General features: G+C 34.9%; 1 protein-coding gene across 3 annotated transcripts in view; it reads right to left on the bottom strand.

The window, feature by feature from the left end:
• Window positions 1–26,578, bottom strand: part of DYNC2H1 (dynein cytoplasmic 2 heavy chain 1) — a 320,982-nt gene that overhangs the window by 261,471 nt on the left and 32,933 nt on the right. For all 3 annotated transcript variants that reach the window (XM_045204038.2, XM_053924343.1, XM_053924344.1), the window contains exons 19-33: window positions 21,278–21,393; window positions 20,345–20,472; window positions 16,655–16,804; window positions 15,765–15,970; window positions 14,866–15,021; window positions 14,659–14,773; window positions 13,995–14,165; window positions 12,588–12,970; window positions 10,899–11,031; window positions 10,677–10,794; window positions 8,974–9,086; window positions 7,252–7,371; window positions 3,656–3,806; window positions 1,777–1,982; window positions 298–480 (exon numbers count right to left, since the gene is read on the bottom strand). In XM_045204038.2, the coding sequence (XP_045059973.2) occupies window positions 298–480; window positions 1,777–1,982; window positions 3,656–3,806; window positions 7,252–7,371; window positions 8,974–9,086; window positions 10,677–10,794; window positions 10,899–11,031; window positions 12,588–12,970; window positions 13,995–14,165; window positions 14,659–14,773; window positions 14,866–15,021; window positions 15,765–15,970; window positions 16,655–16,804; window positions 20,345–20,472; window positions 21,278–21,393 (2,449 nt within the window). The remainder of the gene's footprint in view (window positions 1–297; window positions 481–1,776; window positions 1,983–3,655; window positions 3,807–7,251; window positions 7,372–8,973; window positions 9,087–10,676; window positions 10,795–10,898; window positions 11,032–12,587; window positions 12,971–13,994; window positions 14,166–14,658; window positions 14,774–14,865; window positions 15,022–15,764; window positions 15,971–16,654; window positions 16,805–20,344; window positions 20,473–21,277; window positions 21,394–26,578) is intronic.

The raw sequence follows: 26,578 nt of genomic DNA, 5'->3' as shown, positions 1-26,578 counted from the left end.
GTTTTAAAAATAAATTTTAAAATTTTCCTTTTCTATTTACTATTCTCCTTACTAAAAACATTTTTCTAAACACTAACATAAATCTTCATTCCTACTCTGCAATAATTCTCTTTAAAATAGCTTTGGGACTATATGGCAACCTTTCTTCATTCTGCTTTTCAAACAAAACAAATTCTCTTTTCAAGTGATTTAAAAGCAGAGTGATTTTAAAAGAGTATTTCATATATAAATACATAAAAACCCATCCAAACATGTAACTAGCACACTGTTACACAGTTGGATAATTAGTTGTTCTACCTCATCACAATTAAAAACTAAAACTTGTCTTCCAAGAAGTCCCCCTAAAGCCTTGACTGATTCAGTTTTTCCAGTTCCAGCTGGTCCATAAGGATTTCCTCCAAGTCCCATCTTCATAGCCTGAGTGAGAGTTAGGTAGCACTTGTCTGTCAGTGGAGTATAAACCAACTTGGGAGCATTACCCTACAAAAATGAAATATAAATTTTGAATATGCATGTTCTGTTTGAGATTCTAATTAAAAAGATAAAAAGGCAACATAAAAATTAAGCTTTTCAATTAAAAATATCTAAAATATTTTTAATGAAAGAAACTTTCTAAAGCACAAACTGAAATTAAACTTATTTTTTAATATGAATTTGAGAAAGTAAAGAAGTGGGGAGGGAGGGAAGAAGGGAGAGTGAAAGAGAGAGAAAAACATCAATTTGCTGCTCCACTTATTCATGTAGTCATCAGCTGTATTGTATGTGCTCTGCCTAGAATCAAACCTGCAACTATGGCATATCAGCATGATGCCGGGCTAAATCTAGTTATTTTTCAAGCATGTATTTATTCTTTCTCAATTAATACATTATTAGGTTTTCCAAACAGTCCCTTGAGATTTTGACAATGGCACAAAGATATACTTCTAAGGCAAACAAATCCAAAAATATAGTATATAATAATCAAACACAAAAAGACAATTTGTTTTGTATTTTAAAATTCATGTAAATTACTTTCTTAAATTCTATGATCTTCACAAATCAGAATTACATTGGAGACCTCAAAGTTTAAATAATTTGAAAAGTTTCTTATGAAATTAATGATTTTCACTTATTATATAATTTTCAAATTTTCTACTAAATTTTAGGGAAAATAGATCCCAATTCCAGCTGCAGTTTATAGAGCTTTTCCTTAATTTAAGTAGACAGATTGGGTGTCAAAATACATTTCCTTTCTGAAAGAGCCACCATCTGGCAACTCTCCTGACATATGCTTATTAACATAATTACCAAAATTTTCTGATGATTCATTCATAAAAAAATGGCAGAAAGGATACGGATTGATTTTTTTGAGAATAGGTTACATGAGTTACATTATTTGTTCAAAGACTGTTTTATCTTACAAAACATGAAAACATTCAGCAAACACACTGCAGCATATTTACAATTGTACGAATGTTGGCCTTGTATAAGGAGGCACAAACCAAATTGCTTCCACTGAGGATGCCTATATTCGATTTTATTTAAATTAAAGATATATTTCAAATTCTATATAAATGCTACTCTAAATAAAGGTACATTTAGAGAATTCAGTACAATATTGCCATTATTGTACTTTCTGAAAAAACATCTTTTTTAATTATGATGAAACAGAAAGAAGACAGTAACAAAAAAAATTCTTGAAAATTACAACTAAAATAAGTCTTTCATCTAATGACAAATTTCTTTTAAAGTGAATAATTTCTAACAGGAAACAAAACATTTATGCAAAAGTCATACCTGATACTCATAAGTATACTGAAGTTCAGTATCCACCATTTGAACATAACATGTGTGATCACTTTTCATATAGAATCTGACTTGTTTTTTCCAAGCCCAGTCTTCAGTACTATAAACTTGGACTTGGTTCAACTGTTTCACCACATCAATATTATGAATAATGTCAAGGATTAGTGCTTTAAGTTTAAGTTCCAGAATCCCAGATTCTATATGCAAATAAATATAATTGGAAAACATGTTAGACTGGGACTTACACACTTTATTGTATCTGTATGCAGGTGATTTCATAGGTGATTTAAATGGTAATTTCATTATATATATGAATGGTATAGTAATATAAATCACGCAAGTCAATCCATATCAAATCTACCAGTAATAAACACCAGTTCTGTAATGTAAAAAACTAAAGCATCAACATTCAACAGGAGAGAGGTTCTGGTTCCTTATGCAAGGGAGTGAGCACACACCAGCCTTCTTTCCTTCTGAAGGCAGGTGTGAAAAACATAGACAACATGCATTGAACTACTATTTAGGACTCTGAAAAGTAAAAAGTATTAGAAAAGTTAGGGAAGATGACAGAAGTGCCACCAAAAAAGCAAAGAATTTATCTTTTTACTTATTTTTTCTTTTTGTCTGGCACCCCTAGTCTTGGATGCAATTCATCCAAAAACCCAGATCACTGCAGACAGGGAGAGCTACAGGAGAAGGAGTCTCTAGGTAGCTACAGTGATAGCAGTTGAGACCCACGGGTGCCTTAAACTCTGAGGGAAAGGAACACTCTTCTAAAACCAGAGGAGCTATGATCTGAAGAGACTAGGACAAACCCCCATTGCTCTTTTTCTTTCTGTGTTCCCCTATCACTTTGCCAAGGACATGGTTACAGTCACGGAAAGTGTAGGAGAAAATGTGCAGGAGAGTATACAGTATTTGAAACCTCAGCTTTCTGGCCAGAGGACCAAAACGGGAGCAGAAAGGAGACTGGAAAAATGATCCTATAAACTTGCTTATGAACTCAGGCTCACCTCCAAGCTATGCAAATCTCATCCTCCACATCAAACCAAAGACTTTGAGAATTGGCCACTAGATGGTGCACATGTGGCACAGATCTGCACAACATTGTAGACTGAAAACAGAACCCACAGTGCAACCACAAGCCACAGAAGGCTCGCTGGTAATTTGTGGCCTGAACCCAACATGATCAATTGCTAAATGAAAAATATCAACATTCTCCAGAGGATTCAAACAAGACCCAGACTCTCATAACAGAATGCTAACAATGTCCAGGATTCAATCCAAAATCATTCAATATGCAAAGAATCAAAAAAAAAAAAAAAAAATCTCGAGTCACATAAGAATAGTGAAAGGAATAAAGACATTCTCAGATGAAGGAAATTAATGGAAATTAATGAAAATTCATAGACAGCAAAACAATCCTGCTCTAAAAGAAATGTTAAAGGAAGTTCTTCAAAGAAAAGCAAAAATAATACCAGAAGGAAACTTGGTACATCGGGATGACGGAAGGGCAAAAGAAATAGTAAGCATCTAGGTAAATATAATAGACTATTTTTGTCTTGAGTCCTTTAAAAATGTTTGATGGTTAAAAGCAAAAAATATAATATAACCTCATGGAGTTTTCAATATATAGAGATGTAATATATAACACAACTACAAGACAAAAAGGGGAAGATAAACCTATATGATGGTAAGGTTTCTACATTTCATTTAAGTACAATATAAAAGTTAAATATGTATATTGTAACTCCTAAAGTAACATCAAAAATTGTTAGCTAGCCAAAAAGAAAATAAATGATTTAACATAGAATCCAAAAAGTGTTCAAATAACTGAAAAGTAGGCAGAAAACAGAACATTTTTTCCTACCAGTGTCGTCCAAATCCTCGGCACTTGTATCAATGTCAGTGTAGTGCTCTAACTTTTTCACCAGCTGTGTTTCAATCTGATGAAGACTATGATCTTGTATGGCATTTTCTACATCTTCAGTAAATTTAATCTGCTCTGCCAAGCATAGTATCTATTGAATTAAAAGAAAAAATATTTTTAAAGCTGACTTACTTAGAAGTATTTCATAAACATATGAAATGACACCTTTTTCCCAAATTTTCAATTGTATATTGCATCTCCATACCTGAATGTCTTTCTGGCCCCTCAAATATGAATAGAGAAATACAGTCATAGAATAAGCATTGTGTGATGCAGCCCGGCCTAACTTCTCAGAACTCATCTCATATTACTCTCCTATTGGCCTATTCGGTGGGTCCTAGAATCCAACAAGCTTACTGTAACATAAGGCACTTGGTACTTTCTTCCCAACTCTCCTCGTAAATGGCTTCTTTTCAAACACAGTAGGATGCAAAGATATCAGAGTATGACACAGTCTGTTTAATAAAGAAGCAATCTGCTGGTATTCCAAACAATCTCTCAGTACATTACTGAAGTCTACCATTTCAAATTCCAATTTCATCTTAAATTAAGATTTGTTACATCTTTCCATCTAATACCCATACAAGGAAACTAGCTATAGATCAATATTGATAGCTTTACATTTATATAAAAAATGAAATGTTCACATTCCTTCAGAGGCTTTCTTTAATAGTACCGATATAGCAAGATTACTAATAAAGCAAACTATACATTAAACACCAGTTTTTGAAAACATATAAAAAATAGTTTCATACAGTTATTACATGAACAAGGTAAACCAATACCCTCCTTTAAACTAAATATAATCCATCATCATTTAAAGACACTACATCTATTCAACAACTACTTTTGGACAGAGTATTTTTCTGACACACACACACTTCAGCATCCAGATGAGTATCATCAAATGCTTCTATTTATCATATTAACTCATTTCTTATCTATACATGCATCTAATAATTTAATATAGCCAGCTAACCTGCTGTCTTGTTTTAGCTTAAAACACTGCATAAATATCATATCAGATTTCCTTTATCGAAGTGAAAGTCAATTAGTAACTCTTTCAAGGGCAAAGTTATCTACCATTCTTTGTAGTAGATACAAAACTCACCAACTTCTTTAATCAGATATATGGTGAAGCATTCATTCTCTTTGTGAAAAGACTTTGCTCTTTAATTATTTTCAAATGAAAATGTTCACTTGCCAACACTATACTAATACTGATACATAATTCCTTTTAAGCAACTCCTGAATTTTGATATTTTAAATGCAAATCAATCATCTCAATTTCTAATAGTATGCTATAAAACTTCTGTGAGAGGCTAACAGAAATGATAGTCAAGATACAGTCTTGGCTAATTGTCAAGTCACGTTACCATTGAGATATCTGCACAGGCACTAATAGTATTAGTTATCTATAATATAATGGCCGTTAATGGTGCTCTGCAAACACTTTATGATTTAACCATCAAAATGACTTGGCATGTCAGTATTATTATAGTCTCTGAACTAAGTGTCAAAAAGAATCACTCAGAGAATAACTGGAAAAGGCAGGATTTGAACCCAGGTCTGTCAAATTCTTTCTACTTTAACATGCTGCCTCCTTCACAGACCGGAGACTACATCCTCCTGTCCTTACAAAAATACCCTTAAAGAACTGAATTAGCACTACGTAAAAACCTATACCAGACACTCATATGAAGAGTTATGTATTTTAATCCCCTTATGGGAAAGCTTTGACATAAAGTTTTCTTAGCATTAACTGCTAATAAACTAGAATTCTTCATTTTGATAAATTAATAAACTATAGTGGACCCTTGAAACATGGGTTTGAACTGAGCTGGTTCACTAATATGTGAATGTTTTCAATGAACACAGGGTCAGGCAAAAGTAGGTTTACAATCATTTGTGTGGATAATAATATATAAATTAATAAATAATAATACAAGAATAAACTCTGTTTCACATACTCACAGCTGTTAATCTCCTTGTCCCACCCTGTATACTATTGGCACTCCATGTCCCTGGGTTTTGCTTCAGGGGATTCAACCAACCATGGATCAAAAATAGTGTTTCTCTGTCACTTTATATAAAGGACTTGAGCATCCTTGAATTTTGGTATTTGCAGTTGGGGTGGGGGCAGGGGGTAAGGGGGCGGAATGAGGACTTGTTCTAGAACCAATCATACACAGATAACTGAGGGACAACTGCACATCGGTTTTGGGGGAGTCAAAAGTCATTTGTACTGCAAGGTAAATCGGCACTCCTAATCCCCAATTGTTCAAGGGTCCACACCATTTTTAAGAGCCCAGTAGTGAGTTTCAGGTTCAAATCCTGCAACTCTCTTAAGCCTGCATCCCCTAGTATATTTCCTATTACAACTGTCATTCCCCCAGTCCAGTAATTATGCAATTCTGACTTTTGTAGACTGTTTTTAATATTGTGTCTTTTATTCTAAGTCAATTTAAATTCTACCTGAAAGTTCACAGAGTTATAGGAAACATTTCCAGAGGTAATAAAGCAGTTTAACTCTGACTTTGCAATGACATTATTCATTGATGATTACTTTTATTTTTCTCTAAGAACTTAACAAGATTTTTTAAAACACATTTGAGTTTGACTCAGAATGCTAAAAGATACAAATGGCATGAATGATAAAATGGCTAAGACTCTAAAAGTTCCAAGCTTCTGATTTAACTTCCCATGCTTTAAAACAACATTAAGAAAACAAAAAACAAACAAAAAAAACCCTGTTTCAATAGCTACTAAATGTTTTAATCTGAATCATAGAACATCTCAATGCCTACCTTTCATGGTCCCTAAGAGTTAAAGTTCCTGATGTCCTAACCCTATAGTGCTAGTCTCAGCCATTAATAAATCAAATCCTGAATAAAGTAAAATACTTAACACAACTGTTAGTACTACATTTAGGTAAGGCCTGGAAAAATTTTGTAAGATTCCTATCTAGAATCCAGTGTTTCAGGAATGAGTTCCTATTAACACAGAGCTGCAGCAACACCCAACATGTAACGTAGCTCTCAGCTTTGCTGCCAACATGTTAGTTCAGTGGTGTGACCATACTTCACCTCTACACTAACACCCTGCTAAATTCCTGTCTGTACCACCCTCTTAGATAATTCCATGGGAGGGGTGGGGGACAAGATTATGTATCCAGTGCCTTTCCATCAGTGATGAACTACTATCTGGATGGGAGAAGCTGATTCATGACTAATTCTCCCTCCCATTCCATTCCCCACAGCTTGAGTTGCTTAAATCTCAGCATGCCTTCTGCTTGAAAGCATCTGAATTAATTCAAACTAATGGAGATAAAGAGAACTTCACTATGACGCAGTTCTTCTTCCCTCACATTTTATAGTTGAGGGAACTGAGACTCAGAAGTTAAGTAATTTGTCAATGATAACTGTTAGATACAGGGAGAGTACAGAGATACCAGCTGTCTGAGCCCCATGACCTCCAGGTCAGGGGTCATGCTATGATACCATGCCTAGCTATATTCCAGACATAAGCCTCCTTACCTGTGAAGGGAACAAGGATGGGTCGATTACACCTCGAAAACTTTGTCCAGTAGTAACACATTCTGCCAACAACTGTTTCAAAGTTTGTTTCATTTCCAAGGCCAAATCATTTAACCAAGTCTGAATATAAAGTTAGAAAATGTCATAAAACATGTATATAATCTATTGACTAACCTTATTCATTTATTTCAGGAGGATGGATTATATACTTTCTTATTAACTCTTACAAATATAACACGAACATTTAAAAAGTAACCCAGTCATTTCATCTTATGATTAATTAAACTGGAGAGATGAACCAATAAATCAGAGTCAAAGTGACTAGCTGACGACTCCCCTGACTCATAGTAGCCTGATGCACTCATATTCAAAAACTTGCAGCCACAGGAAGAGATTGTTTAGTCAAGATGAACTATCTTGTTTGAGAGGTTAAGCTGCCTCTTAAATAAAACTAAGTTTGTTTCAAGGTCAAACAACTATGTTTTCACTTGTGATCATAGATAAAATAAGTTAAAGTTAAAATAATGATTGATAAAAATTACAGTAAATATTTATGAATCACTACTTTAAAAGACCATCATTTGCAATAAAATCTAAGGGCAAGAACTATAATCTTACATAGCTTTTCATCATCACTTACTTTAATGCTAAGTTTGAGCTTTTTTTTTTAACTTTAGAGCACTTTCCAGTATTACAAGTAGCCTGATAACCTTACTCAGCTCAAAGCCACTGAAGCAAAATAGTGAGTGAGAATCTGTGCAAAACAACAGAGGCAACTACTCTGCTAATCATCACAAGAGCATCCAGACTTCTATTTTTCTTTGCTAGAAAAATTGCTCTAGCCCAGCTGTTAAAACTTAAGCTCTTCCCCTCTCTGTTCATCTGGCCCCAAAAAACTAAAGAAAGGAAAACAACAGCAAAAAGCAACAAAACTCTCCACCAAATGTGGAAGTTTCTTAACAAAACTGTGCTTTCAATCACCTGATAAAATGTTCAGGCCTAATCAGAAAGAGACTTCTAGCTAAGCTGTATAAATACATGCACGATAAGACATGGCCCTTGACTTCAATTGGAGGATAATTTTGGAGCCTTAAAATTTTAATTCAATGTGATGCAACCTAATGCTATTTGGTTTTAGCTGTATACCTGTAATAGGCCTTTGATGGTTCACTTCCAATCCTACATAACCAATTAATCATAGCTATGCAATAAATGCACCAGCGTCAAGCTTACTAGTTCACCTAAAAACTCTCATACATCTCATATTTTAAAAAGAGGACTAAGACTTATTGAGTACTTATGTTCCAAATACTACATAATGTACTTAAAGACAGTTATCTCATTTAATTTTTTTCTATTTATTGTTACTCAATAGAAAGCCTCTGAAACAAAAGTAAGATTCCCACTTTACAGATAAGGAAACAGATTTGAAGGCACATAACCAGTAAGTTTTGGGGCTAAGATTAATATCAAAGTCTTTTTCACTCAAAAGCAAAGGCTCTTTTCACAGTTACATACATACTGCCTGCCTTCCAAAAACTAAAAACCCATGTTCCCTTTAATGTCAAATCATTCTGAACAAAAAAAAATCATTTTTTAAAGACATGAATTTCCTAAAAGGCCTAAATTACCAACTTTACCCTACAAATTAACTAAGTAATTTTGATACAAAATTCATATATTTAACTCTTTTATTTTCATACTTGAGAAAGAATTACTTACCTCTACACTATTTGAAAGAAGAACTTTATTTTTAAAAGGTACAACTTCTCCCTCTAAAGATTTCATTGCTGTTATATGTTTTGAATCCTCATCAAAACACACACTGTTAATACCTATAATATAAAAGCAACAATTTAAATACAAAATGATTAAAGATAATTATTAAACATCATATATAATCACCACAAGGTATGTACCTCATAATGTATATTACAAGGCAATAGTATTCTGTTAAATATATTATATAATGCAACAGAATAGCTTTTCATAACCAAAAATGGGAAACAACCCACTCCCATCAACAGTTAAATTAATAAACTGTGACCTATTCAAACAATGAAATTCTATTCAGAAATTAAAATAATATATAGTGTAGTATCTCAAAAATATTATAATGAGCAAAAACAAGCCAGAAACAAATGAATGCACAAGAATACATACATGATTCCACTGATAATGAGACAGAAAGATGAGAGGAAGGGAGGAGGGCAAATAGGACTTCCCTTCCCCAAAACTTGCACATTGCTTTATATTTGACAACAACAAAGAAAACCTGAACATATTACCTAATTTTGATCTTCAGAAAAACCCAGTAAGTTATTATTTTCAAAATGTCAGAGAGGTAATAATTAATAACTTACTAACAAGTAGTAGAGCTTGGATGCAAGCCTTCTGATTTCAAGAGCTCTTTCCACTACCTCCCACAGCCCACAGTTACAGATAAAAACAGCTGAAAGCTTCAGATATGCAGTGGTTACTAATACTTCTGTAAAGCACCAGAGAGTAAATAGGTGTTTACAGGCCATAGGTCTCTGTGTCAACTAATCAAATCTGCGGTAGTAGCACAACAGCAGTGATAAAAAATAATGGGCATGACTGTGTTCCAACAAAACTTTATTTAAGGAAAAAAACTGGCAGTGAGCCAGATTTTGCCTGTGGGTTTATAGTTTGCTGATCCCTAATTATAAGTGAAGATAATGAAAATTTTCTTCTTCTTAAAGTTAATTTGAAAAATATGACTCTTTTCCAACAAATATTTTAAGAAAAAAATCATCATCATTATTTTTGTAGCAAACCAATTCCATTTGCAATTACCCAACAAAAGTGATTCAACTCAGTCAAAGAGTACGTACTATTACTCTACACTTTTTTCAGATAATCTTACCTATTTCCATAAAATAATCATCATCACCAGGTAATCTTACCTATTTCCATACAGTAATTATTAACTATATACAAATCACTCCCAATTATGCATGTTCATCCCAGATCTCTCTGCTAAAAAATTGCCTACTGGATATCTCCACTTGGATGTCATTCAGGAGACCTTAAACTTAATAATGAAGGGACATGTTCTCCTTCACTTCCAAGCCTCTGCAGAGCCTAATCACTCTGCCTCCCCATCTTTCTTCTAGCTAAGACCTATATATCCTTCAGATTTCATGTTAGAAATCACCATCTTTGTGATGACCCAAACTGACCTAAATGCCTTCATAGATGCAGGTATAACACCATGTACTTATATAAACTACAGGAATTGTCATACTATACTTGTCAAATTACTAGCTTATCTCCGACACTAAACTAAGTTCTTTGAGTGTACAACCTACATTTTACTTAATAGTCTACCTAAGACTCTAACATTATGTCTGGAAGACAGCTGAAACTAAATAAATATCTGTTGAATAAATGTTGAATCTTACCAGCAAACAGCTTCTTAAGGTGAGACTGAATTACTGAAGGGTTAGTAGACTGGCCCAGTATTTCTAACAAATCATCATCACCAATAAAATAAAATCTTGGAAATGCTGAGCGTTTTTCCTAATAAAAATAAAAGAAAAAGAAAAGCCTTATCTTTTCAAATAATTATTACAGTAAGAAGTTTATAATTTATTATATAAAGATATTAAAAAGGAAAAACATGCCTCCAAAAATTCATTTAGTGATTTCTGACATCTTTGAAGCTGATCAAGTATTGTCAGTAAAGAATTTCTGATTCCCGCATGAGTAGTTAATGTTGTGACTCTGTTGTCCTGCTTGATGTCAGTCATTATTGATCTATAAAAGAAAGCAGCATTTTCACATCTATTTTACAGTTTTCAACCTGCTTAAAACAAACTAGAGGTAACATTACATAACAGCAACTCATAATTATGCTTCTAATAAATAATGCTAAAAGTTAATAACACCCCATTACCATTTTAACTTCCCATATTGCAAATTCTATCATTTCATTTATTCACTAAACAAACAGTAAGCCCCAATAATGAAGCTGGTATTCCAGTGATGGAGAAAAACATTAAGTAATTTCTCAAAACATTTCAATGTAATTATGAAGACTGCTAAATAGGAAAATTACAAAGTATTATTAAAGTGGCTAATAGGGCAACACTAATCTATGGCTTCTTTGAGGAAGTAATTTAAGCTGAGACAATTAATAAAAAGAACAAGTTGGTGATTACAAGGGAAACAATCTCTGGCAAAGATCCTGGAGAGAAGCTTGGTATGCCTGAGAAACTAAAGTCTAGAGCCACTAAAGCAAAAAAGGAGAGCTATACAAGAAAAAGTGGAGAAGTAAACAAGGATCATTCTTTATCCTTAGAGAAAAGAAAAGCATTTTAAAGTTTTTCTTAAAGCAACAGAGGACAGAAGTGAGGAAGCTTCATTTAGAAAAAGATTACTCTGGCTCTTGTATGAAAAATTTACTAGAGAAGACAGGAATAAGTTAGAAGATTAGGCAGTAGTCAAAGTTAGTGACAACGAAAGTATTTTAGAATAAAATCAAACAAATAGAAACATAAAGGATATATTAAATATATTAAATGGGTTAGAATTAACAAAATTTGCTACTTTAATGGATTTGAAAATGGCAGGAGATGTCAAAGATTCTATTTTTGCTTTTGAGCATTTATTGAGACAAATGTGAAAGAGAAAAGATTTATGGAAAAGGCATAAACTTATGATTTTAGTTCTGACTTGATGATTAAAAACGCTTAGTATAATCTGAGCTCAGAAAAGAAATTTGGGCTTGACACAGAGGTTGAGGAGACATCAGCAAATAGAAGAGAACTGATACTTAAAGGGCCTAAGACCACCTGAGAAGAAAATAGAGTGAGAAAAGAATCTAAGGCTGAAGCCTTGAGAATATCTACATCTAAATGCTCTGAGAGGTCTCAGCACTAGGAACTAGGAATAGAATCAGGGAAAGAGGCAAAAAGCTTGGTGAGGACAGTATCATAGAAGCCAAGGGAAGAGACTTTAAAGAAAAAAGAATTGCTTAACTCTATTAAATACTAATCAGAGATAAATCAAAATAAGGAATGAAAAATGTCCATCAAATTTACAATAGCAAAGGTATAAATTGGTAACTTTCAGATATATTAGGTATATACAGACAATGGTAAAACAAAAGTGGTGAACAATTCAAAATGGTTCAAAAACTACATGGTTGAATTGGGGAAAACAGCTTCTCAGGAACAGCTATGTATCCAGTAAAGAAAGAACTGTAATACACAGATGATTCTCATAATGTAAAGGTAATCAGCTTCTATTAAACACCTCAGAATATGAATAAAGCTGCCATTTGTGTCTGTGTCTCATGTAGCTGTACTGACCTAAAATCTTCATCGACTCTGTTGAAGCGGGTCTGTTCTTTAGGCAATGCTCCACGGCCAAAAATGGGTTCCAAATATACCCACTTTCTCTGAATATGGTTTAAATTCTGCAGATACTCATCTAACTGTGCAAGTTTTCTTTCCCAAATTGATACTTTATCTTCAAATCCTTTATAATAAGGAGAATCCTTTAAGGATTGAAGAAGGCATCTATTATCTCCAACTTGATTTACTATGTCTTTCCAATCTTTGATCAGCTTGATGGTTCGACTTTGGCTGTCTTCATAATCAGTCAGTGTAAATACTGCTCCAACTCCCCAAAGATCAAGTTCACGTAAAGCTTCTCTGATAGTAACTTCACCTTGTGCCCGACTATTTAAATCCTATTTAACAGAAAATATCCATATTTATTATTTCAACAATAATTACCATATAAATAAACGGTAAGAAATCTATTTTATAAGAAGATATATATTGTATCTGGCTTTATATCATATGACCAAAAATGTAAGTGGATATAATTTACATGAAATAAAAGAGAATTACTGGCTAATGTATCCATGGATAATCAGATGCCAAGTATCCAGGTTCATATGATCAAAGCACATACAAAGTTCTGCCTTATGCTTTTTACTTCTAAAAAAGAAAAACAGAAAATTCAAGCATCCATAGTAAAACACAAAACAATCTGGTTCATTTGAAGTTTTGCATACCTTAGGCATTTTATTGTAACTTAATTATAAGTTCTGGTACATGTAAAGTGATTAGCCATCATCCAGATTTGTCTTCTACAGGAGTCGTGCTTTATACCCTCACGATTACCTACTTATGCTCCTGGGTTATCAACAAGCGTACATTTTAGATAGGAAAGAGAACAGTTTTAGGTCAGAAATAGAACAGGAGTTGTTTTATTATTGTATTGGTTGGACAGAGCACAACATAGAAAGTCTGTGATTTATGATAGAATTGTGACAAGTTTTACTTTACATGAAAACTTTTTTACCTGAAACCTTTTCTAAATCTGGTTCTTGGTTTAGCTCTGTTTTTTGGTATTCCTTAGCTTCTATTTATAATATTCCCCATGACTTTAAATGTATTATATGTAAGATAGTTTGTATTCTTTTGCTTTTTGATCAAAGCTGACTATGTTCTTAAAGTAAGGCATCTTTTATTTCACATTTTTTCTCTCTCAAAGAAGGGGTTTATATTATTGTTTCTATAGTCCTATACACAGTGCTAGATATATTCAGAAGTATTACTAATGAAAGAATGATGGAATAATGGAACACTGTCATTACTTAAGAAGAAAAAATTTAACTTGCTGTTTTATTATATAACCAAATACAAAGCAAAATCACATGTGAACAAAGGTCAGATATATGAGATATTTGTAAAAATAATTCTTACTTTAAGGTCTGAAGCTTTGGCAACAATTGTATCAGCTAATCTGAGAAGATCACCGAACAATAATTTCTCTAGACTAGTTCCCCTCGGAAGTCCAAGTAGACGAAAAAGGTCAAGCCAGTGATCTGGAGAAAGATGTTCCCCTCTCACATATTTCAAGATAGGAATTACAGTCTGTTAAAAAAAGAGACATATGTAAATGCACAGTACATATACATGAGCAAAAGGCAAATTTCCATTCACTGTTTTCATTATTAGGTATAAAAATTTGAATCATCTTATTTAACAATCTTGAAATCACACTCTTAAACAGAAACTATATAAAACCTTTTATTATGGATACACACTAATCACACTTTGTAGCTAATATTTCTATTTTTATTTTAGGATATGACCTATATTCTAAACACACTAAATGACCCATATCCTAAATTTCTTAGAAGTATAAATAGTCTGATTTATAAATTTAACCAGAAATTTCTTTTATAGCTTCTTTCAGATTGGTAGCAGAAGTATCAATTATTTCTCTGGTTTACTCTATACTTCCTATTTTTTTCATGTAATGGATTTAAGTATAGAAACTAAAGTTACAGTTCAGTCACTATATAATCAAAGGATACATAAGAGTTCCAGGATCTTTTAAATTGAATAAGTAAAACTATCTTACTTTATATTTGTCAACTTCTGATTGTAATTTCACTGTCATTACTGAATGTTCTTCAACTTTCCTCAATCTGTCATGCCAATTCATCAAAAATTCCTCAAACAGATATGTCTTAGACCTATAAAAACCAGAAACACATCTTAAATTTAACTTATATCCCCCCAAAACATAAAAAATTGTAAAAATCTAAATATAGTTTATGAATCAAACCGAAAAGTAATCCAATCTTCATTGGCCATTTCCTGAAATCCTTGCTGAAACTCTTCATAAAGTGCCCAAATCTGTGCACAGCCCTCAATATCTTTAGAGATGCTATTTGCCAAAGAGAAATTGGGCTCTTCCAGTCCAAAATGTTGGCAATCATCACTATTAAAAAAAATAGTGAAATATCATTAAATTTCAAAAAAAAGAAAACTTAAATACCAGTATTACTGAACTGTGTCCACGTGTGTGTTGTAAGCACGTGTATTTGACAGTGGAGGTGGAAGGTGCACACTGGGAGTCTGTGCCAACTTTACATGAGAATTTCACTTAGTCCTGAGCTTTTCTAAATTCATTAACATAAATTTTTTATAAAGGAGTCAAAGTGAAGTTGGTAATGTATATAAGTATATTTTATGGACATTATATATAATATATAATGAATATTCAAATTGTATGCATTTATGTGTTAATCTGAGAATATTCTCAATTGAAAGGGTTAGCTTTTAGAATCAAAGATATCCTTCATCTAATTGGTATAATGCCATTTCATAAATGTGATACTAAAACCTCTATTCACCTACAAAAGCAACTAGTTTATGGCTGCACTTCTCTAAATAGACCAAACCTAAAACAATGCTCAAATTTAATACCCTGCAATATTATAATATAAAACAACAAATTCTTTCTTTGATCTCTTTTTATTATTTTGCTAGATTCATTTTTTATAAATCTTTTGAAAGTAATTTTCCATTAATTTTATAAATTCCATAAGCAGAAGCATGAGCACTTGTTATTTTTGTTGAAGTTTATAAAGACATAAACAGGTATAAGAAATTCCTAACTTAATATGTAAATATAAAACATTTTTTCAAGTGAGCACTATCAGTTTTAAAGAAAAAACATACACCAGCTTTTTTCTTATGACTTCAAGATCATCAAACTCAATTTTTTTCTCTTTTATTAACTTTGCACTTTTATCAAGGGTATTTTGCTGTCCAGTTTCAATAACATCATCACCAGGCTTCAGTTGGTCCCAACGAGCTTGAAATTTTTCCAATTCTTGATAATAGATCTGAAGACGTGATTTCACATTTCCTTTCATCACTTCAATCTATAAGCCAATAAGAATTTATATTTATATCATTTACTTCAGAGTAAAAATCTCACTTTATTTTCCCATTTCTATTTCTATTTAAGAAAAAATAGCAACAGTACTTTTCAAAAGATTGTTTTTAATTATTGAATTCAAGTGCAATAAAATGATTCAAATGCATAAAATTAGATCACAAATTTACAAGAGATAATCCACAAACATCATTAGGCAATAATTCATATGATTAACAGCACCCACAGGCAAAAACGTAATGTGATTTTTAAAGAAAAGGCTCTTTAATGACTCTCAGTTGTTCTATCTAAGGGCATTTCCCAGTCTCCAATTCAGCTGAAGGGCTGGGCAATGGGCCATGAGTGCAACTTCCATGAGTGCAAGGATACATGCAACTTCCAGGCTGTACCCTTTAAAAGACACCACACACAGGCAGTACAGGACACTTCGATAAGAAAGACTGGAAATAATGTTGCATGCATTGTTGAATGGCAGTAGGTGAAGATAACCTATGTAAAATGGTCATTATTATATAAAGTTTCTCAGTATACAGAAGTACTGAGGGAGGTCAATTTCATCAGCAACATAAAGTTCTTATAAACCTGAGCTATGACAGAATGCAGATAAGCAAGAAATCTTATGTGAGAAAAAACTGTTTTCATTTAAACAAAATGGCCAAAAGGTTCTTACCTGATCTTTAATCATAAGTTGGTGACTTTCCATCATCAACTCAAATTTATCCCATTTAGCTTTCAGATTGCTAATGGTTTCTAAACCTCCACCTGCCACAGTTCGTAAAAGTCTGTTTTTATATTCAGCTTCTTGAAATAAGGGCAAAATCTAAAGGTAAAATAAAATAATATGTGAAAAAGAACCTACTTTATAAAATTTCTTAAAATTCCATTTTAGTCTTTGTTTCATGATTTGCTTTTTAAAAATCAAGATATTTCCTTTTAAATAGTTTGATAAATTCCTGGATATAAAGTTTCTAATGTTTACTTAACTATTATTGTATACAGACTTAACCAAGGCACTCGGACATCAGAAGTTAAAAAAGGAAAACAGAAATGGAAATTCGAGACTGAATAAAACCATGAATCCATAAAGAAAATACTATAGCTGTTCAAAGTAAAGTTCTTACAAATGTTGCTCACATAAGAAAATACTAAAAAAAAATTAAATGACTAATTACCTAAAAGTGTAAGTTAACTAAATTATCCTAATTAATGGAGAAAGAAAAGCCCTGGAACAGACAAATAAAGAAGTAAACTCAAGCTCTGCATTCAGTTTCTACTTGAAATGTCCTGAGTTGTGTACAGTTAGTTTGTTCAACAGTCTGGGTACAGATATGAGTGCTACACTGCCTGAATTGCTTCTAAGTCTTTTAAAGCACTGTAAAACAACAGTGTCCTTTAAATTAATACCTGCACTTTCACTAATCAACAAAGCAATAATTTCTATAGAAAGATTTTTTAAATAACTGTGCACATATAATAGACAACAACAAAAAATTCAAATATATCTCAATGACCATTTTGCAACCTCTGAGCAGCATCAGTTCTGAGATACAGAGAAAACGAATAGACCAAGGAGCCATGTTGTACTATAAAAATAAGTAAGAAAAGAGAAAAAATAGTCAGGTTCTAATTTTCTACCTGAAAACAGAACTTAGGTTCACCTGTAAAGACTTTACAACAATTTCCTAGTCTATCTGCCTCCATTCCTACTCCTTCAAAAACACATACCAAAGGAGAGACATATCAAAATACCATTCTATACATCTTGCTCCTAAAAACCTAGCTTGACTCCCCAATGTCCATAGAACCAAGCTTAGTATCTTTAATGTGGCTCACATGACCTAATTCTGCCTAGCTCTTTATATTGAATCATGTCACTTCTTCCTGCCTCACATATTGCTCCCAGCACACAACATTCATTTATCTCAGGCTCTGTGATGATACACTCCATGCTTTTCCTCCCACTTCTTTTGTTTGCTGCCTCCACATAGGCTTGAACTCTGAATTTTGGAATGCTCACATTGGCCTACACCCTCTACTGTTGGCTTATCAACCAGGTGGTCTTAGTCTAAATTCGTGGCTTTAAATATTGTGGATGTAAAAATGACTTCTAAATTTACATCTCTAGTCTTTACTCTAAATCCCATATTCCTCATTTAACTTCTACCTGACATCTCAGTGCCACTTCCAATCTCCAAACACCTTCCTAGTCATCCTCATCTCGGTAAATGGTACCATTAGCTTACCAGCTGCTCAAGCCAAAAACCTAAGACACATGTTCATTTCTCTTTCTCTAACCCCCCTCTGTCTACGCATGAGAACTTCTTAGTTTTAATTCTAAAATATATCACCAATTTCGCCAGTTCTCTCCATCTTCTCTGCTGCATGGTACAAGTTTCTACAGTCTCTCACCTACCAATTGCAACACCCTAACTAGATTTGGCCACTCCAATCCATTCCCTACAGAGCATCCAGAGTAATCGCTTCCAAATGTAAACCACACTGTGTCACTCTCCTGATTAAACACCTCTAAGGACTTTCATTATACCTCTCCAATTTCACCTCATACCATTTTCTTCCTTGAATACTATGGCTTTCTTAATAACTAAATTTATTGACAATATTTGCATCTATCTCTTCCTTGAGCATACCAAGTCCATTCCTATACAAATAAGTATTTTTTGTTCATTTTACTAGAATGATTTGCCTCCAAATCTCAGAATGTTTGGCTCCTTGTCATCCAAGTCTCATTTCAGATGTCATCTCTCTGAGGTCTCCTATGAGCACGTACCATAAAAGTAACTTTCCTGAGTTGAGCATGTTCGCTCTCTCACTTCTCTTGCTCTTTCCTTCTCTATCTCTCTCTCACCTCTCCTTCCCTTCCTTGTTGTCCCTCTCCCTCTCCCATTCTCCACCCACAGGGATGTGTATATGCACATTCCATAAGAATGGAGCATGTTCACAGCTACTACTGCTACTCCTAGAACAATGCCTGGAATGAAACTAGTATCCATAAATATCTGTCAAATAAATAAATGAACGAATGCCTCTGTGCATTTAACTGCCACAGCTCACATTTCCTTTGCTTCTTTGGTTAATTCCTTTTACTAGACAAGTATGTTATTTTGTCTTTAAACCTTCATTTATACGTTGAAGCCTATTAAATGTTTAAGTCTACTACATCATAAAAAAAGTTTGTAATTCCTCCCACTCTGAAGGTATATTACTTCACTCATCTTTAAACTGTCAATAATTTTAAGTCTATCACATAGCAGGAACACATAAAAATTTATTTTCTCATTGGAATTATTTTTCCTCTTTCCTATAAACATAATTTATAGGGAACCAGTCCCCATAGCAATAGCGAATGTAGCTCAGTCCCGGTTCGGAAAACCAACAGGCGCGATGTGCCACAAAGGAGCCAGGCCCACAGATTGGCTTTCCCATGGGGAACCAGGCCTGCATTATATCTAGACTGCTTTGAGGCTTGCTTTTGCTAAAACTCCCTCACCCTGAGTTAAGTCAGCAAATGTTTAATGCATATCTTTGAAGTAACTTCCTAAAGTCTGTGCTAAACCTCCCAAGGATGGAGTGTAACTTTTTCCCTTGCATTTGCAACATCCTTTTCTTTGTTATCCCTAAGTAGTAATCAGCAACATCCTTTTCTTTGTTATCTGTAAAAGGTGATCACTTAAAGCAAACTTGAGCATAATGAATAAGAACCTTCTTTGAGGTAATACTCCCAGAAAGCAATAAAAGTCTGTCCAGGCAAGGTGCTCTCTCACTCAAAGAGTGGCCATGCTGTCCCTTTTCTCCACCAGACTTCTGCAGTCCATGTGAATGTGTTTGTCACATGGACAACACTGCGGACACCACTGGTCAGAGTCCACATCAATAACTAAAAGAATTCATAATATGTTTTATAAAACTTTAGCTTGCCTCTTCTGGACTCTATCCTTCTGGATGTTGTTTCTATGAATCTTTACCATTCTGTCATCTTTGTCTCTAATTATGGGCTCCTCCATTGTAAGTGTGTATGTGTGTATTGCTAATTTAATTCTAACTTCACACTTTACCATGCTAAGATTACAACCCTGGAAGTAACAGCATGAATTATTTAAGTTTAGTATTATTCTAATATGCCACATCATAAAATACACTGCAAAAATAGGCATTCTTGTTACTGCTTAATTACACCACAAAACATCAAGAATCCAATCGTGAACTGACGACTTGGACCAGATTACATGAACTTCCTTATACTATTGAAATTACATGATATTTCTAAATTGTCACAGAATATCAAATTTTAACATCTCCAGTACAGTTAAATAAATTTTAAAATTTACTTTGTGACTCTTACCTCTGGCTTCTGTTCTTGTAGCTTCCTGTACTGCATATTTGCATCACCTATCTCTTCCACAGACTGGGGCATAACTGATAAGACTTCCATAGCCTCAGAGACAAATGTATCAATTTCATGTAAATGAGCTGAATAGGTAACATTGAAATATAAAAAATGACATTACCACAAAAATATTCAATTACACAATTCTAAATCAAGGAGTATAAGAAGTAATCTACTACATTAAACCCTAAATTACTATTTGCTTTCATAAAACATAAATTACAAAATGTGGAATAATCAAAGAAATTTCTTCTCATGAAAGTTCAGTTATTTTACATTACACTTAAAAATTTTGAGTAGGAAGGCTGGTGTGGCTCAGTGCACTGAGGGCCCGCCGGTGAAGGCAAAGGTCTCTGGTTCAATTCCCAGTCAGGGCACATGCCTGGGCTGTGGGCCAGGTCCTGGGATGGGGGTGTGTGAGAGACAACTGATCAAAAATTTTGAGTAGGAAGTTAAAATATACTTATTCTTAGTAAAGTTTACTCACACTTGGGAATTTTTTGGTCTTAAATAATATGCTAAAAAATCTCAGTTTGAAGGAAGAAAGAAACCATATAGTGTTTTGCCAAATACTAGTCATTTGAAGAGACAAGGAGAAACACATTGTACCAGAATTAGCTACCTGCCTCACTAATATACGCAACAAACTGATGCAAGCTAAGACTGCAAATAATAAAAATGCCTTAAATTTTTAGACCTCTCAAGAAACAAACTCTTTTGTTAAGAAGCAAAAATGTGTGAATTTCACACTTTCTTAAAGTTATCATTTTAATCATATTTTATTTCATAATACCTTCTATATCAGTATCGATTTTAATCATCACTGGGATTCATATTCCATAACTATCAAAGTACATGCCTCTATAGTAAAAATATAAGTGTCTTTACCCTGGATAGACTTCTTCAAAGAAAGAACAAGCACATCAAATAACTTCTGGATGAGATCATCAATCACAGTCTTCACAGGGCTACAATTAATATTTAAACAGTCCACTTTGACAGCACTGAAAAATGCCAACAGACATATTTTAACATGAAAAAAAATAACTAGAAGGAAAGACTATCATTATAATATTATCATTTTGAATTGCAAATGTAACTCAAAAGTGTAAGTATAAACCACATTTAGAGTTCATTTAGCAAATATGTCATCCACATACAATTACGACTTTTTCATTAATTTTGTTATATTACACTTTTTATTATCCATCATACCAGTTTATTAAAAAGGCAAGAGTATGAATTACTAATATATCAATACAAATATATTTAAATATTCACAAGTTTTATTTGTCACAGCACGTAACATACTTTTTTAAATACTTATAAAATATATTCACTGTCCTACAAAGTATAGACAATAGTAATAAGGGAAAGAAAATAAGGATAGAAAGTGAACATAGATTACTAAGGCACTTAGAAAATAAAACAAAAAAATAGCATACATATCAAATTGACAAACATATAATGAGTTGTCTATGTTTTTTTATGTTTTATATATTTTTTTATTTTTTTGAATCGTTCAAGTACAATTGTCTCCATTTTCCCCACACCGCTCACCCCCACCCCACCTATCCCTGCCTCCCACCCTACCTCCTACCCACTTTGGCTTTCTTCATGTGTCCTTTATATTGTTCCTTGGTGACCCTTCCTCTATTTTCCCTCATTATCCCTCTCCCCCAACTCCTCTGGTTACTGTCAGTTTGTTCTTTATTTCAGTGTCTCTGGTTATATTTTGCTTCCTTGTTTCTTTTGTTGATTATGTTCCAGTTAAAGGTGAGGTCATATGATATTCATCTTTCACTGCCTGGCTTATTTCACTTAGCATAATGCTTTCCAGTTCCATCCATGCTGTTGTGAAGGTTAGGAGCTCCTTCTTTCTCTCTGCTGTGTAGTATTCCATTGTGTAAATTTACCATTGTTTTTTTATCCACTCATTTACTGATGGGCACTTAGGTTGCTTCTAGCACTTGGCTATTGTAAATTGTGCTGCTATAAACTTTGGGGTGTATAGGTCCTTTTGAATTGGCATTTCAGGATTCTTAGGGTATAGTCCCAGGAGTGGAATTGCCAGGTTGAAAAGCAGTTTCATTTTTAGCTTTCTGAGGAAATTCCAAACTGTTTTCCACAGTGGCTGCAGCAGTCTGCATTCCCACCAACTATGGACTAGGGTTATTTTTTCTCCACAACCTCGCCAGCATTGTTTGATTTGATTCATATCTTCAATTGTGTGGGCAAACAGAGTGCTCTAAGACTACTGGCAGGAGTATAAAACAATACAACTTTTGTGAAGAGCAATTTAACAATGTGTATCACCTAATTTTAAAATAGGCACACCCTTTGTCTTAATAACTTCATCTTCATAATTTCTTCTAAGGAATTTTTCAAGGCAGATTTCAGGTTTATACACGTTTTATTTATAATAGTAAAAAATTAGAAATGAGCCAAAAGAAGGAATTACTAAATAAATTATTTTTTTTACTTTCATTTTGGTTTTTTTAAGTACATTTTATTGATTATGCTATTACAGTTGTCCCATTTTTTTTCTCCTTCATCCCCTTCCACCTTGAATTCCCCTCCCTCCAACATTCCCCCCACCTTAGTTCATGTCCATGGGTTGTACATATAAATTCTTTGGCTCATCCATTTCCTATACTATTATCAACATTCTCCTGTCTATTTTGTGACTATGAATTATGCTTCTTGTTCCCTATACCTTTTTCCCCCATTCTCCCTCTCTCCCTCCCCACTGATAATTCTCCATGTGGCCTCCATTTCTGTGATTCTGTTCCTGTTCTAGTTGTTTCCTTAGTTTGTTTTTGTCTTTTTTAGGTTCAGTTATTAATAGCTGTGAGTTTGTTGTCATTTTAGTGTTCATATTTTTGATCTTCTTTTTCTTAGATAAGTCCCTTTAACATTTCATATAATAAGAGCTTGGTGATGATGAACTCCTTTAACTTGACCTTATCTGGGAAGCACTTTATCTGTCCTTCCATTCTAAATGATAGCTTTGCTGGATAGAATAATCTTGGATGTAGGTCCTTGCCTTGCAGGACTTCAAATACTTCTTTCCAGCCCCTTCTGGCCTGTAAGGTTTCTTTTGAGAAATCAGCTGATAGTCAGTCTAATGGGCACTCCTTCATAGGTAACTGCCTCCTTTTCTCTTGCTGCTTTTAAGATCTCTCCTTATCTTTAAACTTGGGTAATGTAATTATGATGTGCCTTGGTGTGTTCCTCCTTGGGTCCAACTTCTTTGGGACTCTCTGAGCTTCCTGGACTTCCTGAAAGTCTATTTCTTTGCCAGATTGGGGAAATTCTCCTTCATTATGTTTTCAAGTAAGTTTTCAATTTCTCGCTCTTCCTCTTTTCCTTCTGGCACATCTATGATTCAGATGTTGGAACATTTAAAGATGTCCTGGAGGTTCCTAAGCCTCTCCTCATTTTTTTGAATTCTTGTTTCTTCATTCTGTTCTGGTTGAATGTTTCTTTCTTCCTTCTGCTCCAAACCCTTGATGTGAGTCCTGGTTTCCTTCCCGCCACTGTTGGTTCCCTGTAGATTTTCTTTATTTCACATAATGTGACCATCTTTGCTGCCTGGGTCTTTTTTATGCTGTTGAAGTACCCAGTGAGTTCCTGGAGCATCTTGATAACCAGTGCTTTGAACCGTGTATCTGATCGGTTGGCTATCTCTTTGTTGCTTAGTTGTATTTTTTCTGGAGCTTTGAACTGTTCTTTCATTTGGGCCTTTTTTTTTTTTTTTTTTGGTCTCCGCATGCCTGTTACATAATAAGGGGCAGAGTCTTAGGTATTCACCAGGGTGGGGCAACCCACATCACTGCATTGTGGTTCTGTGTGGGGGGGAGTGGTCTGAGAGGGAGCAATGGCACTTGCTCAGCTCTCTACTGGTTTTCACTCACCCCACTACCCACAAGCAAATTGGACCCTTCTGGTGCTGATTCCCAAGTGGGTATGTTTGTGTACATTTCAAGACCCTGTGGGTCCCTCCAATGAACTCTCCTGTGAGGCTGGGAGTTTCTCCTGCTGCCGCCTCAACCCCCACAGGTGTTTTCAGCTAGATATTTGAGGCTTTATTTCCCAGTACTGGAACCCTAGGCCGTGCAGTCTGTCTCACTCCTGAGTTCTTCCTCCAGGTTTACCTGCACGCAAATGTGGGACCGCCCAGTCCGCAAGCCACCACCTTGCCCACCCCTCCTACTGGTCTGGATGAATGTTTCTTTAACTCCTTGGTTCTCTGACTTCCCTACAGTTTGATTTTCTGTCAGTTCTGGTTCTTTTTTGTTTTTAAATTTGTTGTTGTCTTTGTTTTGGTTGTGCAAGGAGGCACAGTATGTCTACCTACACCTCCATCTTGGCCAGAATCTCTGGCTAAATAAATCACTGTACTATATCCATACAATTAAAAATCACAGTTTTGAGAACTAGGTAAGAACATGGCAAAATGCTATTAAAATAGTGTTAACTAAAAATAGCAGGATACAGTATGAGCCAAATTTCGTAAGTATATATACTAATATAACCAAGATATCAAATATCAACAACAATTGCCATTGTACTCTTTTGTATTTTAGAAAATTAACCAAACAGGTTGCTGGTCAAGATGGCAGAGTATGTAACTGCTATGTTTGATTCCTCCCATGACCACATCAAAATTACAACTAAAGTACAAAACAGCCATCATTGAGAACCACCTGAAGTCTAGCTGAACAGAAGTCCTATAACTAAGATATACAGAAGAAGCCACATAGAAACTGGTAGGAGAGGAACAGATGTGGAAGAGGCTGGTCCCAACACAACATGTGGCATTTAAAAACCAGGAGAGAAGTCTCAACTACAGAAGTAACCCCTGAAAAGATGGGGTCCCAGCCTCACACCAGGCCCCTCAGCCCAGGGTTCCAGTTCCAATTCCAGGAAGTCCCCATGGCTTCTGGCTGTGAAAACCAGTGGGGATTGTGGCTGAGTAAGTCAAAGGGCTCCCAGAGTCACAGATCTTCCTATTAAAGGGACCACACACTGGCTTACTCACTGATGGACTCACTCACTCTTAGCCACAGTGCTTGGGCAGCAGCTCAAAAAGCACCAGAGAAATATAGAGAGCAATTGACTTGTCCAGCTTTGGGGACAGGGCTAGAGAAGCAGCTTTCTCCAAGACAAAAGTGCTAACAAAGACCATTTTTACTTTGCAGAGCCCTTCTCCCACACAGCCAGCTGGCGTTCACCTCTGAATCTCCATTAACCCGGCAATAACTGTGAGCTCCACCCTAAAGATTCCCTGACATCCAACCCCACCCATCCTGCTGACCCACCCAAGCTGCTTCCAGTGGCTTTTCCATATAACTGGCCTGTCTTAGCCCATGCTGCAGACTTTCCTAAAATCTCTCAACGGTTCACAAACCCTAAATAGGCAGGATCTGGCCTCTGTGTACCACATACCTCTTGCTACGTAGTCCCAAAACCCAGTACTTGCAGCAGTTATCCTCGGTTCAGAGTGGCCTCTCCCCAATGTCTCCAAACTCAGCACAAATAGTAGCCATCTGCAGATGGCTCAGTAGCTAATGCTAAGTGGCCTTGGGCAGGGCAGAGGTGGTGACTAACCTTGACCTGCACCTTCTGAAAGACTCCAAACACAGCACATCCAGTGGCCAGCTTCTGACACCAGAGCACAACCCAACCACCTCCACAGGCAACATACTCACAGGGCAAACTCTGCAGGCAAAAAAGCCCCACGAAGCAAGTTCTCCTCCGTGGAGTTGGTCCCTGCAGAGTGGCTCCTCTACTGTTGTCACAGCTGGTCCTTGTAGCCAATTGGCCTGGGGGCCAATCCTTCCCAATAAAGTGCCAATGGCAATAAAGGTTCAACTACAACAGGAGAATCCACGCAGCCCACATGCAGGACACACCTGGAGCACCTGGCTTAGATCACAAGGAGACTGCACCACCGGGTCCAGCAAGATAACTACTACATATGACCACCCAGCCAAGACTCAGAGACATAGCAGATCTACCTAATACATAGAAATGAACACAGAGAGGCAGCCAAAATGGGGAAACAAAGAAACATGTCCAAAATGAAAGCACAGAAGAAATCCCCAGGAAAAAAAAAACTACTAAAATGGAGGCAGGCAAACTACCAGACATAGAGTTCAAAACGTTTATAAGGATACTCAGGGA

The sequence above is a fragment of the Desmodus rotundus genome, chromosome 5 (assembly GCF_022682495.2).
Source record: "Desmodus rotundus isolate HL8 chromosome 5, HLdesRot8A.1, whole genome shotgun sequence".
NCBI lineage: Eukaryota > Metazoa > Chordata > Mammalia > Chiroptera > Phyllostomidae > Desmodus > Desmodus rotundus.
Note: the sequence above shows the minus strand (reverse complement) of the source record. Positions and strands in the feature narration are given on the sequence as shown.